The 13799-nt window shown below is 36.2% G+C and overlaps 1 protein-coding gene across 1 annotated transcript in view; it reads left to right on the plus strand.

The window, feature by feature from the left end:
- Window positions 1-12718, plus strand: part of SRFBP1 (serum response factor binding protein 1) — a 63642-nt gene extending 50924 nt beyond the window's left edge. The window contains exons 5-8 of the mRNA XM_004042403.5: window positions 3173-3254; window positions 4001-4715; window positions 6286-6323; window positions 10870-12718. Coding sequence (XP_004042451.3) covers window positions 3173-3254; window positions 4001-4715; window positions 6286-6323; window positions 10870-11054 — 1020 coding nt within the window. The 3' untranslated portion in view covers window positions 11055-12718. The remainder of the gene's footprint in view (window positions 1-3172; window positions 3255-4000; window positions 4716-6285; window positions 6324-10869) is intronic.
- The last annotated feature ends 1081 nt before the right edge of the window (window positions 12719-13799 follow it).

Here is a 13799-nt window from a genome sequence, read left to right on the forward strand (position 1 = left end):
ATAGGTTTATTTTATTAGTTTTCTGTCTTATCTGTAGTGTAACACCACACTCTCCATCTGCTATTGATATGTCCTCTCCAGATATTCAGCACACCAAGTATCCCAAACCTAAGTCTCCTGTCACCATCATCCTGGGAAGTTCCTTCTGCCTGAGTCTTCTGTTTCTTGTCTCCTATGCCATTCTTATTATTTGTATCCTTCCTCATTTTAGGGGAGCCAGTAGCTTCTTGGACAGAAATGTACAAGGGATGTAAATTTTTTTGAATAAACTGCATGTGTGGAAGTATTTTTCTTCTTCCCTAGGTTGGAAATTCTTTTCCTTCATAATTTTAGAAGCATTAGCTGCTCTATAGTTTGACTTCCAGAATTAAAGTCTGAAACCATTGTGATCTGTGCATCTTTTCTTTTTAGTTTATTATTTGGTGACTTGTTTTATTATCTGAAATCTTGTAGGTCCCAATATACTCATGTGACTATTTTCATATATTGTTTTCAGTCTTCTTAGCCTGAAAAATCATGTTTTTCATTGGGGTTTCTATATTCTAGCTTTTAATACTCAAGCAAGCATGTTTGACCTATGCCTTCAGCAGCTCAGCTTGTCACTAAGTGACTCAGGATACTAGCAATAACCTTCCTTCCTAAATTCTCTTCTTTCTATCTTTCCTCTATTGTATCAGGAAACTCAGCAGCAGGTTGAAGAAACAGGTTCACTTTGCGCTGTACTTAAATGAATGGTCCATAAGTAGACGACATTTCTTGGAAAAGGTTGAACAGAAGCTGTGTCTAATAGTCAGAATAGACGCGTATCAGTTTCCTAAGGCTGCCATAACAAAGTATCACAAATTGAGTGGTTTAAAACTATGTAAATTGGCCGGGCGCGGTGGCTCACACCTGTAATCCCAGCACTTTGGGAGGCCGAGGCGGGCGGATCACAAGGTCAGGAGTTTGACACCAGCCTGGCCAACGTAGTGAAATCCCATCTCTACTAAAAATACAAAAATTAGCTGAGCGTGGTGGCGGGTGCCTGTAGTCCCAGCTACTCGGGAGGCTGAGACAGGAGAATCGCTTGAACCCGGGAGGCGGAGGTTGCAGTAAGCCAAGATCACGCTACTGCAACTCCAGCCTGGGTGACAGAGTGAGACTCCCAACCAAAAAAAAAAAGTAAATTTATTTTCTCACAGTTGAGGAGGGTGAAAGCTTGAAATTAAGGTGTCAGTGAGGCCACACTTTCTCTGGAAGCTCCAGAGGGGAAACTTTCCTGTGTCTTTCAGCTACTGGTGGCTGATGCCAGGATAACTCCAATCTTTGCCCTTAGTGTTCACGTAGTCTTTACTGTGTCTCTCTGTGCCCATATATCAAAATTTTCTTGTCCTTATAAGGAAACCAGTCTTACTGGGCTTAAGACCACCCTGATCCACTGTCATTCCACATAATTTAATCTGCAAAGACTTTGTTTCCAAATAAGTTCACGTTCTGAGTTTCCAGGTGGATGTGAATTTTGAGGGGATGCGATTCAACCTAGTACACAAGGTAATTAAATAGCAGATGGTCCTGGCACAGGATTTGCACCAGGTGTAATTTAAATAAATTATTCTTTGAGTGACATTACTTAGATAAATCCTACAAACAGAATAGCTTGCATACCGCCATCATCTTGTTTTTATTTTGGTATTCGTACATTTATAATACTGGGTTGGGAAGGTCTTATATTTGACTGTTCACAATGAAGGGTAAATTTAGGATAAAGACATATGAAACTGGTTGTTTTACTTTCACACACTAGTGAAATTTATTCACTTGCTTTATTAAATGTATATTGGGTGCCTACTATTATTACCAGTCACTCTTCTAGGCACTGAATCTACAGCAATGAGGCAAACAAAGTCTCTGCTTCGCAGATATGAAAACATCTACACTGCCATGCAGTGGTAAGTGATGTGAAGTAAATAGTGATGGGAAGTGTTGTGCTAGTTGAGATGACATTTAAGCAGAGACCTGAATACAGTGAGATGATCAGCCGTGTATATATTTGGGAGTAGAGTATTCCAGGTAAAGAAGAGATTGCAATGGTATGGGCTGAGCATCAGAAAGCAATAAAGCTTAAAGAAGAACAGATATGGAAATAGCATGATTTGATTACATTTTTAAAAATCACCGTGGCTGCTGTGTGGAAAATTGACTGTTGAGAGAGCAAGTTGCAAAGGAGAGTGACCAGGCATAAGTTTAATTATGTTGCTCCAGGTGAGAGGTGTTGGTGATTTAGTCAAAGGTAATAAGAATAGAAATGGTGAGAAGCAACTGGTTCTGGATATATTTTACATTTGGAACCACAGGGTGTATTGTGAGTTTTGAGGGAAAGAGAAATAGTGGGAAAGAATCCTTAGAGTTTTAGGCCTGAGCAACCAGAACAATGGAAATTACATACAATAAAATGGAAAAGCTACAGGAGAAGCAGATTTGTGAGGAAAAATCAAAGAATTCTTTTTTGACAATGTCAAATAGATGTCAAGTTAGGTGGTTTGATGTATCAGCTTAGAGCTCAGGTTGGAGCTGGAGGTCGAAATTTAGATGTTGTCAGCCTTCATACGGCATTTCAAGTCATTAGCCGGCATTATGATTTTTCCGAATTTATAAATATATTGAATATTGTATATAATGTTCCCATTCAGTCTAGGCCCTGAGAACGTGTCAGTGATAGTAGACATTTAAAATAGAAATATAGAGCATTAGATAATTTCTAGGTCTCTGTTAAATGGGACTTCAAGTATTACAGTAGTCTCACCCAGTTTAGCACTAATATGTTATTTGATTCTTTGATATTAATTTAGTCTTCTTAATTAGATCATTTAAGCTCTTTGATAGTAAAAACTATGTTCTTTTTTTAATGTTACACATGGTGCTTATCACAATTCTGAGAATATTAAGTATCCAAAGAATATTTATTAATGATTAAGTGATAATTTTAGTTGTTCAAAGGCAGTAATATTTTTGTCAGGATGATCTTTGTCTTTAGCATGGATTGATTATACAGATATCTTATCTAAGGAGAATATTAACTAGTTCTATTCTCCAACTCTAATTTTAAAGACTATGATAGATTTTATTTTATTCACTTTCAATAGTGTCATTTTTATTTCATTCCCATAAGTTTATTATATTTTTAAATTTGCAGCCAGATTCTACTGCAACTGAAAGAGCAGTTGCCAGACTAGCAGTACATCCTCTTCTGAAGAAAAAGATAGATGTGCTAAAAGGTATGAATTAAATGACTTTTAAGCCATGTACTTAATGTATTTGTAGACTTTGGATAATGGCTATTCACTTACTTTAACTCTTGAGGTTCTATTATAAATATAAGTTTCTTTCAAATATGTACCAGTGTGGAAGGTGTCTGAAAATACAGAAAGTGTGATCTCTGAAGAAAAACCAAATCTGTATTGTTTAATAAATTCTAATATATGAACATATAATACGTAATATGTATCTTTTATATATAATATATACAAGATAAAGTTGAATAGTTTTTTTAAAAATATTGACATAACTCATTAGTTTTGGTTTTGCCACTTAGGAACATAATTTTATATATGTTTATTATAAAATATATTTATGAAATGAAATGTTTTTGTCACATGATACTGAATTTTATGTCTGAAAGCACAATTTATAATAATGCATTATTATTATATAAATTAAAGTTGCTATTTCCTTTTATTTGTATTCTGTGATGTTTTTACTGTTTTTCATAACTCCAAGACATGAAGAAAACATTTTCTTTTCATTTTCACAATTTAAAATGAATACGTCTGAACATATCTTATGTTTGGTTTTTAAGAAGTCAAAAGATTTCTTTGTGAATTCAGACCGAGTATATGTATTTAATATCAATTCCGACTGCCCTCTTAAATCTTTTCAAATAATTTTTTAAAATACTGTCCTAAAACAGTCATGTTTTATATGTTTCAGTGCTAAAATGAGTGATGCACTGTTTCTCTTGCAGCTGCTGTACAAGCCTTTAAAGAAGCAAGACAAAATGTTGTTGAAGTTGAGTCATCAAAGAATGCTTCAGAGGACAATCATTCTGAGAATACTTTGTATTCAAATGATAATGGAAGTAATTTACAGCGTGAAGGAACTGTCATCAGTGAGCAAAAAGTCAAAGAAACCAAAATATTGGTGAAGAAACCAATACATAATTCAAAGGAAAAAATAGCCAAGATGGAACATGGACCTAAAGCAGTGACTATTGCAAATTCTCCATCAAAGCCTTCAGAAAAGGATTCTGTACTCTCCCTTGAGTCCCAAAAGACACCTGCTGACCCAAAACTGAAAACTCTAAGTCAAACCAAAAAAAACAAAGGATCTGATAGCTCACTCTCTGGTAACAGTGATGGCGGAGAAGAATTATGTGAAGAGGAGAAGGAATATTTTGATGATAGCACAGAAGAAAGGTTTTACAAGCAGTCTTCCATGTCTGAAGATAGTGATAGTGGTGACGACTTCTTCATTGGGAAAGTCAGACGGACACGAAAGAAGGAAAGTAGTTGTCATTCTTCAGTTAAGGAACAAAAACCACTCGAAAAAGTGGTTCTTAAAGAAGATACAGGTGAAACTCATGGGGATACAAGAAATGACAAAACCAAGCCAAGTACAGAAACCAGAAAGTTAGAATCAGTGTTTTTCCACTCTTTATCTGGATCTAAAAGCTCTAGAAGGTAAGATTCTTTTTCTATTCTGAAATAATCATTAGTTCTTTTTTAAAAAGCTATAAATGTCTGCTTGTCCATACATGAAGAGACTATAATTCTAGTTTGTACAACCCATCCTGTTTTTAGACATGGCCCTCTCCAAGGTTATAGTGGGATATTAGGTACAGATACACATATGGCAATGCCACATTTGCCTAGTTTCATCAGAAAATGAGATGTTATAGCCAAATAATATGCCAACTAATTTAAATTTTATTCCTTCACTTATCAAAGTTTTGAAACTTTGAAATCTTTTTTGATGAATAACTTTTGAAAATGTTTCATGTATCTTTCCAAACAGAACTTTCTGAAAAGAATATGGTGTTTTTTCTTGATGATCCAGGACCATTATTGTAAACATCAGTCATTTTACTGTCTAGTACCATTTCAGTATATAAGGCTGCTTGCCCTTAAACTGAGTTTCTCCAGACTGCTTTTTATTTGATGATGTTGCTGTCTCCATCTCTGTTGCTCACCACTTTTCATAGCTGTTCTGTTATAAAACAGTAAGTTTAACTTTATTTGTAATTCCAATTTGATAAAGGATATCTTCACATTTTAGAGTGAAGGTTATGGTTAGCTAATTTCTTCAGTAACAGCTATAAACTGTTTTTGCATATATTTACAAGTCAGGGATAGTCTTTAATGAAATAGAAAAATGTGATGTAAAAATTTTTCAAAAATGTCACAGTATGGCAAAGACATAAAAACGTGTGGAGTGTTGAAATAATTAAAATATTTACTTATATTTTCCAAACTTGCCTCAAAAAGCTACACTTTTTTCCTCATTTGAAAATGGCACACCACTATCCCTTTACCACAAAATATAAATCTTTTTTTTTTTTTTTTTTTTTTTTTTTTTTTTGAGACGGAGTCTCACTCTATCACCCAGGCTGGAGTGCAGTGGTGCAATTTTGGCTCACTGTAACCTCTGCCTCCCAGGTTCAAGCAACTCTCCTGCCTCAGCCTCCTGAGTAGCTGGGATTATAGGCGCGTGCCACCACGCCCGGCTAATTTTTGTTTTTTTTTTGTTGTTGTTGTTGTTTTTTCTAGTAGAGACGGGTTTCACCATATTGGCCCGGTTAGTGTCGAACGCCTGACCTTGTGATCCACCCTGCTCAGCCTCCCAAAGTGCTGGGATTACAGGCGTGAGCCACTGTGCCCCGCCAAAATGTAAATCTTAATTTTTGTTATATGAGAGTCATTCTTGCTGTGAGAAGACTTTAGAAATTCTTTATCTAGATAATCCCGAAGTGTAAAGGCAAGGTAACCAAGACAAGATATTTCCCATTACAAACAAAATAAAGGTGGTGAGGGAAATAGGTCCTCATGTGTCTGTAGTAACATTGGATTCTAACAAACCTTTGTTTGATACAGCTACAACCTGAGACTTTCATAATTATTTTATTGTTTGCTGGTGTGACTAAGGAGTATAGTGGCCCTTTGAATTAGTTTTATCATCAATTTTGTTATGTTATTTTCTTAAGATCAGAGGATTTATCTTTAAAAAGTCATAATGGTGTTTTTCTTCTTTTAGAAATTTCAAAGAACAGGCTCCAAAAACAAGATCCCTAGGTATGTATTCACAGTTGCCTGACCTTCATATGCAATTAAGCTATGTTTTACCAGAGTAAAAGAACGAGAAATTGTTGTTGCTTAATATAGCCTGAATGAATTATGTACCCACAGAAATGTTAACAGAGCATCTTATAATTATCAATATAATTTTTTGTTGTTGGTTTTCTTTTTTTCTGTTTCCTGCCAGAGGGAAAGATATAGACAAAATTTATCAGGAAATATTATGTCTATTTAACTTATCTTGAATTAAACCAACACTTTTTTTTAAGTAAATTATGTAAGTTATATCTTAATTATTAGTGATCCTAAACACTAATGCCATGCCATTAAACATTGAATAACAAGTATATTACTTTCTTGAGCATGAGTATAATCAGAATATTTTCAGATTAATTCATAACAAATCTAAGTTTCATGTATTTGGGTAGAGTGACTTCTCACACAATCCTAGACTTTCACTAACTTAACATAGCAAAAATTCATTTCTCATTCACATCACAGTCCACTGTGATGAATTAGCAGAGAGGCTGTGTTCCACATAGCCATTCAAGGATCAGGCTTCTTCTATCTTTTGGCGTTTTCCTTCTCCAGGTTCCAAATATTCTCCATTTGCCAATAGAAGGGAATGGAGTACATGGAGAATTTTGCAGGTGTTTGTGAGCAAGGCCTGAAAGTAGCAGAAACCAGTTCTGCTCACATATCATTAGCCAGAATTCAGTCACATGACCCCATCTAGCCACAGGGGAGCTAAGAAATGCGGTCTTACTATATATCTAGGAGAAAAGAGGAAGTGGAATTTCGTGAACACATAACTTTTTCTGCCAGTGACCAGACTTTCTATCACCAGATGGCCATTTCACTTTTCCTCCTACACAGCACACTTACCTCCTTCCCAAGGTAGCCAACCCAAAGTCACATCCAGTCACTGCATCTAGCTCAAAGTCCAGGATCACTGGTCATGGAGTATTTTCCATCAAATCTCATGTATGAGATTCTTCAAAGTCTGGTGACCTTTGTACCAAAAAGAAATTCATACCATGATATACCATGTATCGAGTAGCAGAACAGGGACAAAGTAATGACAATAAAAACTCTTGATTGCTTAAGGAAAAAATGGAAGGCACACAACAGGTCTACTATCTGAAATTCTGCTGAGCAAAGATTATGAAGGCTCTGAGAGGAACTTCTTTATCCATTGTTCTTCATGGTCCGTGTCTAGGGAGGGTCTTTGTTTCATGGCCACATCTGATGTGGGTATTTAACATGATCTCTTTGGAGTTTGCCCCAAGTCACTGGTACAAATATAAAATGATGAAGATTGTACAAAGTTCAGCAGAGGTTTTTTCCATCCCAGGCTTGTGATTTCTTTCACTATACACCTCCTCAAAAACTCAGTGGATTTCTGACCTCTGTTTCCTTCAGTCCGTCTGTGGGCTAGTTACCATACTGAAAATTCTTTCTTAGAGCTAGTTCTCAAACTTGTCTTATTTGTTTGTGTTTGTTTTGTTTTTCCCACTTCCCACTCTCATTCAGCATCTACTGCATTGAAAATTATCGGATTTGGATGGGAATGTCATACATTTAGTCTTATCTCTGCTCTAGGGCTGAGTTGCTGTGGGCCTTTTATTGCTTAAAACTTTTCTTAGACTTACAGGTTACTGTTTGGGAGTCAAAGGCTTTTCTAAACCTTAAGTTCCCAAATATCTAGATTCTTTTGTTCTCTCTGTTCTCTTTTGTGTAGTGCATTGTCAAGGACAGCCAGTAATACACTGATCTTTTTATTCTTTCCAGCCAGTTACCTTTGTACAGCAAACTCCATAGGCTTGTGGCGTGCTTGCCAAGTTATCACTGACAACAGTTTTACCTATTTCTTTGGCACATAGGTTGCTTACTTCTCATTCTCAGTTATCTGTTTCCTTGCTACCCACCACCGAACAGCTAAGCCAATGCCAAATTTTTATGTTATTGTAATGGTACTTCAGAGTACCAATTTTAGTATTATTCATAGTAGACTACCTGCTAAATCTCAGTGGTTTGTCATCTATCAGTCTGTCTGCTTCTAGGAATTTTATTCTGTCTTGTGCCTCTTGCCTCCTCTGGATCCTAGGAGTTCTCTTCATTCATCAGCAATAGAGAAGTAATGGAAGATTGAATGTGAGGTTTTTATGGTCCAGGCCTTTTACTCACATTTTATTGGCCATAACTCAATTAGCCATATGACCTCACCTAACTGCAGCAGGAATGGAAACTATATTCTGATTGTATGCCTAAAAGGAAGATAATACAGGATTTGGCAGAAACATGTCAGTATGCCCCATTTATACCATATATTCACAAACATAGGATAACTGTAAATATAAGACATACCTACATTTTCACAATGAGACTATCCAAATAAAGGGTTTTTTGTGCGTAGCTTGTATGCTTAAAATATTTACCAGTTTATTTACATATACAGCTCTATGTAGTATATAAAATAATACATTCATTTAGAAATACTGCCTTATTCAAATCTTAGTTTTTATGAAACAGGTTTTTGTTTTGTTTTGTTTTGTTTTTTTATTTTTATTATTATTACACTTTAAGTTTTAGAGTACATGTGCACAACGTGCAGATTTGTTACATATGTATACATGTGCCATGTTGGTGTGCTGCACCCATTAACTCGTCATTTACCATTAGGTATATCTCCTAATGCTATCCCTCCCCCCTCCCCCCACCCCACAACAGTCCCCGGTGTGTGATGTTCCCCTTCCTGTGTCCGTGTGTTCTCATTGTTCAATTCCCACCTATGAGTGAGGACATGTGGTGTTTGGTTTTTTGTCCTTGCGATAGTTTGCTGAGAATGATGGTTTCCAGTTTCATCCATGTCCCTACAAAGGACATGAACTCATCAGTTTTTATGGCTGCATAGTATTCCATGGTGTATATGTGCCACATTTTCTTAATCCACTCTATCATTGTTGGACATTTGGGTTGGTTCCAAGTCTTTGCTATTGTGAATAGCGCCGCAATAAACATACGTGTGCATGTGTCTTTATAGTAGCATGATTTATAATCCTTTGGGTATATACCCAATAATAGGATGGCTGGGTCAAATGGTATTTCTAGTTCTAGATCCCTGAGGAATCGCCACACTGACTTCCATGATGGTTGAACTAGTTTACAGTCCCACCAACAGTGTAAAAGTATTCCTATTTCTCCACATCCTCTACAGTATTTTTTTAAACTTTTCATCACTACAGCCACTCTTTGAATATTGTAACAGATTTCTAGAGCGCATGTGATTTGTATAAGATAAGGGTTGTTTTGATTTCTGTCTAGATAATGTTTTGTAAATATTATCTCAAACTGTGCACTGGTTTATATAACATTTTTACATTTGTTTTCTTAAAGAGGTCTTTAAAAGGCTTCTGACAGGCCGAGCACGGTGGCTCATGCCTGTAATCCCAGCACTTTGGGAGGCTGAGGCGGGTGGATCGTCTGAGGTCAGGAGTTCAAGATCAGCCTGACCAATATGTCTCTACTAAAAATACATAAATTAGCCAGGCGTAGTGGCACACGCCTGTAATCCCAGCTACGTAGGAGGCTGAGGCAGGAGAATTGCTTGAACCTGGGAGGCGGAGGTTGCAGTGAGCCAAGATCACGCCACTGCACTCCATCCTGGGCAACAGAGCAAGACTCCGTCTTAAAAAAAAAGAAGTCTTTTGACAATGATTCCTAACTTGCAATGGAGAAATTACATAGTCATAGGACTGATTAATAAGTCTATATTAAGTTTTTTTGTCTCTCTTTTTCTTTCTGATTCCGTCTCCTAAGTTCTGTAAGCAACTAAAATGTGCATTGATGCATATCTTTTCATACTAGTATATCTTCGCCAAATAAGACTTGGTTCAAAATCATGTAAAATGTTAAGATACTGTATGGACTAGAATACAAGTTGCCTCCTTCATATCTGGAGATTAACGTTACAACTAAAAAAGAACTTTGTCTTATATTCTTGAGTAGACTTAGTACTATTTGCCTTGTAATAACCACTTTTGGTTCAATAACAGACGGGAGTGGAATCAACTTATAGCCTTTAAAAATGAGTAAGCACTATCAGTATTGTCAGACTCAGTGGAGTGTCTTAGCTAAGATGTGAACTTTCTGGCTACATCTGCTTCATGTACACAGATATCATAAGCTAATGATGTTCCTTAGAAAATACATGATGCCCTTCTTTTTTGCCTTCCATGCTAGTACAACAGAGTGATTCCTTTCTTTATGTTATTGTAAATAAGACAGCACAGCATAAATTAAGAGGCACTCAATAAACATCTACTTATAAGTGTTAGAAAGCATGTATGTCAAAATTGACGACTTGTATATAAATTTTCAACTTCAAACTATTCCCTGTTAGACTTCAGTTTTAAATTGTGAAATATTCCATTTAAGAAAACAAAATTTCTTTTTTTAACATTGGTTTGAAAAAGATGAAATTTACTTCTCCTATATGCTCTTTAGGTATATAGTTATTATTATTTTTGCTTTCTCTTCCTAGATTTTCCACAGAATGAGCCTCAGATCAAGAATCAGTTTAATAAGAAGCTATCAAGAAGACTTGAAAATACAAAACAACAATTGCAGCTGCCTCTTCATCCTTCATGGGAAGCAAGCAGAAGGCGAAAAGAACAGCAATCTAATATTGCTGTGTTTCAGGGGAAAAAAATTACGTTTGATGATTGATTAGTGCCTCTTTCTGCAAACTTTTCCATCTAAAAAAAAAAAAAATGTTTTTTTTAAGACAGGATCTCATTCTGTTGCCCAGACTAGAGTACAATATTGCGATCACAGCTCACTGCAGCCTCGAACTCCTGGGCTCAAGTGATCCTCCCACGTCTGCCTCCCAAAGAGCTGGGACTGCAGGTGCATGCACTACCATGCCCAGCTTTCTCACCCCAGGCCCTGCAGCTATTACTTAAACTCGTATTTGAATAAGTCTCTTGGGGAGAATTCTAGAATGTTTGTTTTTGTGTTTCTTTTTTTTTTTTTTTTAAGTAAATTCAACTTACGCTTATATAAGCCTTTCACAAATCCAATATGTACTTAAATTGATTTTTAATAATATCCCTCAGACTGTTTCCCTTATGAAGTAATTTGGGGATTTTAGTGATCTCATATTTTCTCTTTAGTGCTTATCATGAAATGTGCTTCACTGGTTCAGCTCTGTTGTTTCCTTAAACATAAATGTCAATATATATTTAAAATAATAATGGAAACATAGGAAATCAGCTATTTAAACCAGATCACCCTTGTTAAAAATCATTCTTGTTAGCAAACTAAAATAGTAACTTTTTTATGGATGTACAGATAAATATTAATTTTATTATAGTTTTAAGTACTTGTGATCATGTACTTTTTGATTCTAAAATAGTTGTCTAGGACAATTTTGGGATTCTTAATTATATTTTAGTTAAGAAAATTGTTTAAATATAGCAATACAACCAATAATTTGTTTTTATGTTTCACTGCATATAAATATTTCCATTAAATCAAGAATGTATATTATCTAGTTTTTACTATACTTATTTTAAAATTTTTGAGGAATCATAGATTCTAATATTTAAGAACAAATTCTGAAGGTGGTGGGATTAAAAGAATATTTCCACTGATGCTAAGCAAAGAAGTTGTAAGATGACTCACTGAGGAAAGGACTGCTTTATACATCACAGTACTGCTATTTAAAAGGAAAACAGAAATTTTTAAATCCCTTCAAATGTTTCACTTTTGCTATGCTGGGAAAAATTTTGAAGTTCTTGGTAAACTGAATAATGCTAATCCATGTTTCCTGCACATTAGTTCCTTTAATGGCAGGGAAGGCCATCTGGTTAACCTGTATTCACAAACTCTCAAGAGTTTCTACTTATTTCAGGAGCTTAAGAATTTAGATAACTCAGCCGGGCGTGATGACTCATGCCTATAATCCCAGCACTTTGGGAGGCTGAGGCGGGTAGATCGCTAGAGGCAAGGAGTTCAAGACCAGCCTGTGCAACATGGTGAAACCCTGTTTCTACTAAAAATACAAAAAATTATCCAGGCGTGGTGGCTGGCATCTGTAATTCCAGCTGCTCGGAAGGCTGAGGCATGAGAATTGCTTGAACCTGGGAGGTAGAGGTTGCAGTGAGCCAAGATTGCACCACTGCACTCCAGCCTGGGTGACAGAGTATGACTGTCTCAAAAAAAAAAAAAAATTGATAAACAGAATAATGGAATTCAAGAGATTATGCAGAGAGAAAATTATTTTTGCTGTGTCAGATGCATACATTGTTTTTGTACTTCTTTCTTTTAAATTTTATTTTGATATAATTTCAGACTGACAAAAAAGTAAAAGGAAAATGTCTCTGTACCTACCCAGAGTTTGCCAGACTGTGAAGTTGGGGTCACTATCCTCCACACTGCTGAGTCTGTCCAAGAATTTTTACCTCAACTGGAAGGAGTTATGGTCGAAGTAAAAAGTTAAGAGGGAAGAGTTTTAAATTTGTTAGCTGTTAGCTATTAGATTTTGTTACAAGTACTGTTGGACTTTTTCTGGGATGCAGTGAAGTTACTTAGAATCAGATGGTCATTTTGAGGTTTGTGCTTTGTTAGAATGGGTCTACAGGAGCCATTAGTCTAGGGCATTGGTTCTCAACTTGGAGTGATTTTCCCCCCAGGGAACATTTGGCAACATCATCTGGAGATATTTTGCATAGTCAAGGGTTGGGGGTGGGAGGGGGCTACATCTAGCAGATATAGGCCTGGGATGCTGCTAAGCTGTCTGTAATATATACACACACAAAAAAAGAATTTTATAGCCCCAAATGTTAACAGTGCTAAGGTTGAGAAACCCTGGTCTAGGGTTCATCTGACTCCACTACGAGGCATTACCATTTTAGGAACTCTACCCGATACTGTGTCTATCAGGAAATTTTTCTGCAATGGCTGCTCAGAACACAAACTATACCTGGGCTTGTGGAAGGCATAGTTCCACTTACTCCTTTGTAGTGTTTAGTTTTTTTCCTGGTCTTAGTTATATTCTTTATACACCTCATGCAGGTTGATCTTCCACTAAAGACTTGAAAGAACCCTTCTACAGAGCTTTGGAGCACTTTTTCTGTGTATTTCCTTCCTCTAGTATTTTGCCTCACAAATTCTAATCACATTGACTTTTCTGAACTCTGAAGTCTGTCTCTAATTTCAGTAAGGCCACTGAGCTCTTTTGGGGTTCTTCTGTCTGCACTATGGTTTGGAAACTTCAGGCAGTGAGCTGGTATACTTGTAGCACTCAAACTCATTTGTTTTTCTTCTGTCAGTTATGGTTATCCTTTGTCACCTGTTCTCCATTGTCTGAAAACTGTTGTTTGGTGTACTTTGTGCAATTTCCTAGTAGTTTAATACAGAAGGGCAAATCCAGTCCATGGATTTTAAATTAAGTCCTTCATTATTTTAGTG

Source organism: Gorilla gorilla, chromosome 4 (genome assembly GCF_029281585.2).
Source record: "Gorilla gorilla gorilla isolate KB3781 chromosome 4, NHGRI_mGorGor1-v2.1_pri, whole genome shotgun sequence".
Taxonomy (NCBI): Eukaryota; Metazoa; Chordata; class Mammalia; order Primates; family Hominidae; genus Gorilla; species Gorilla gorilla.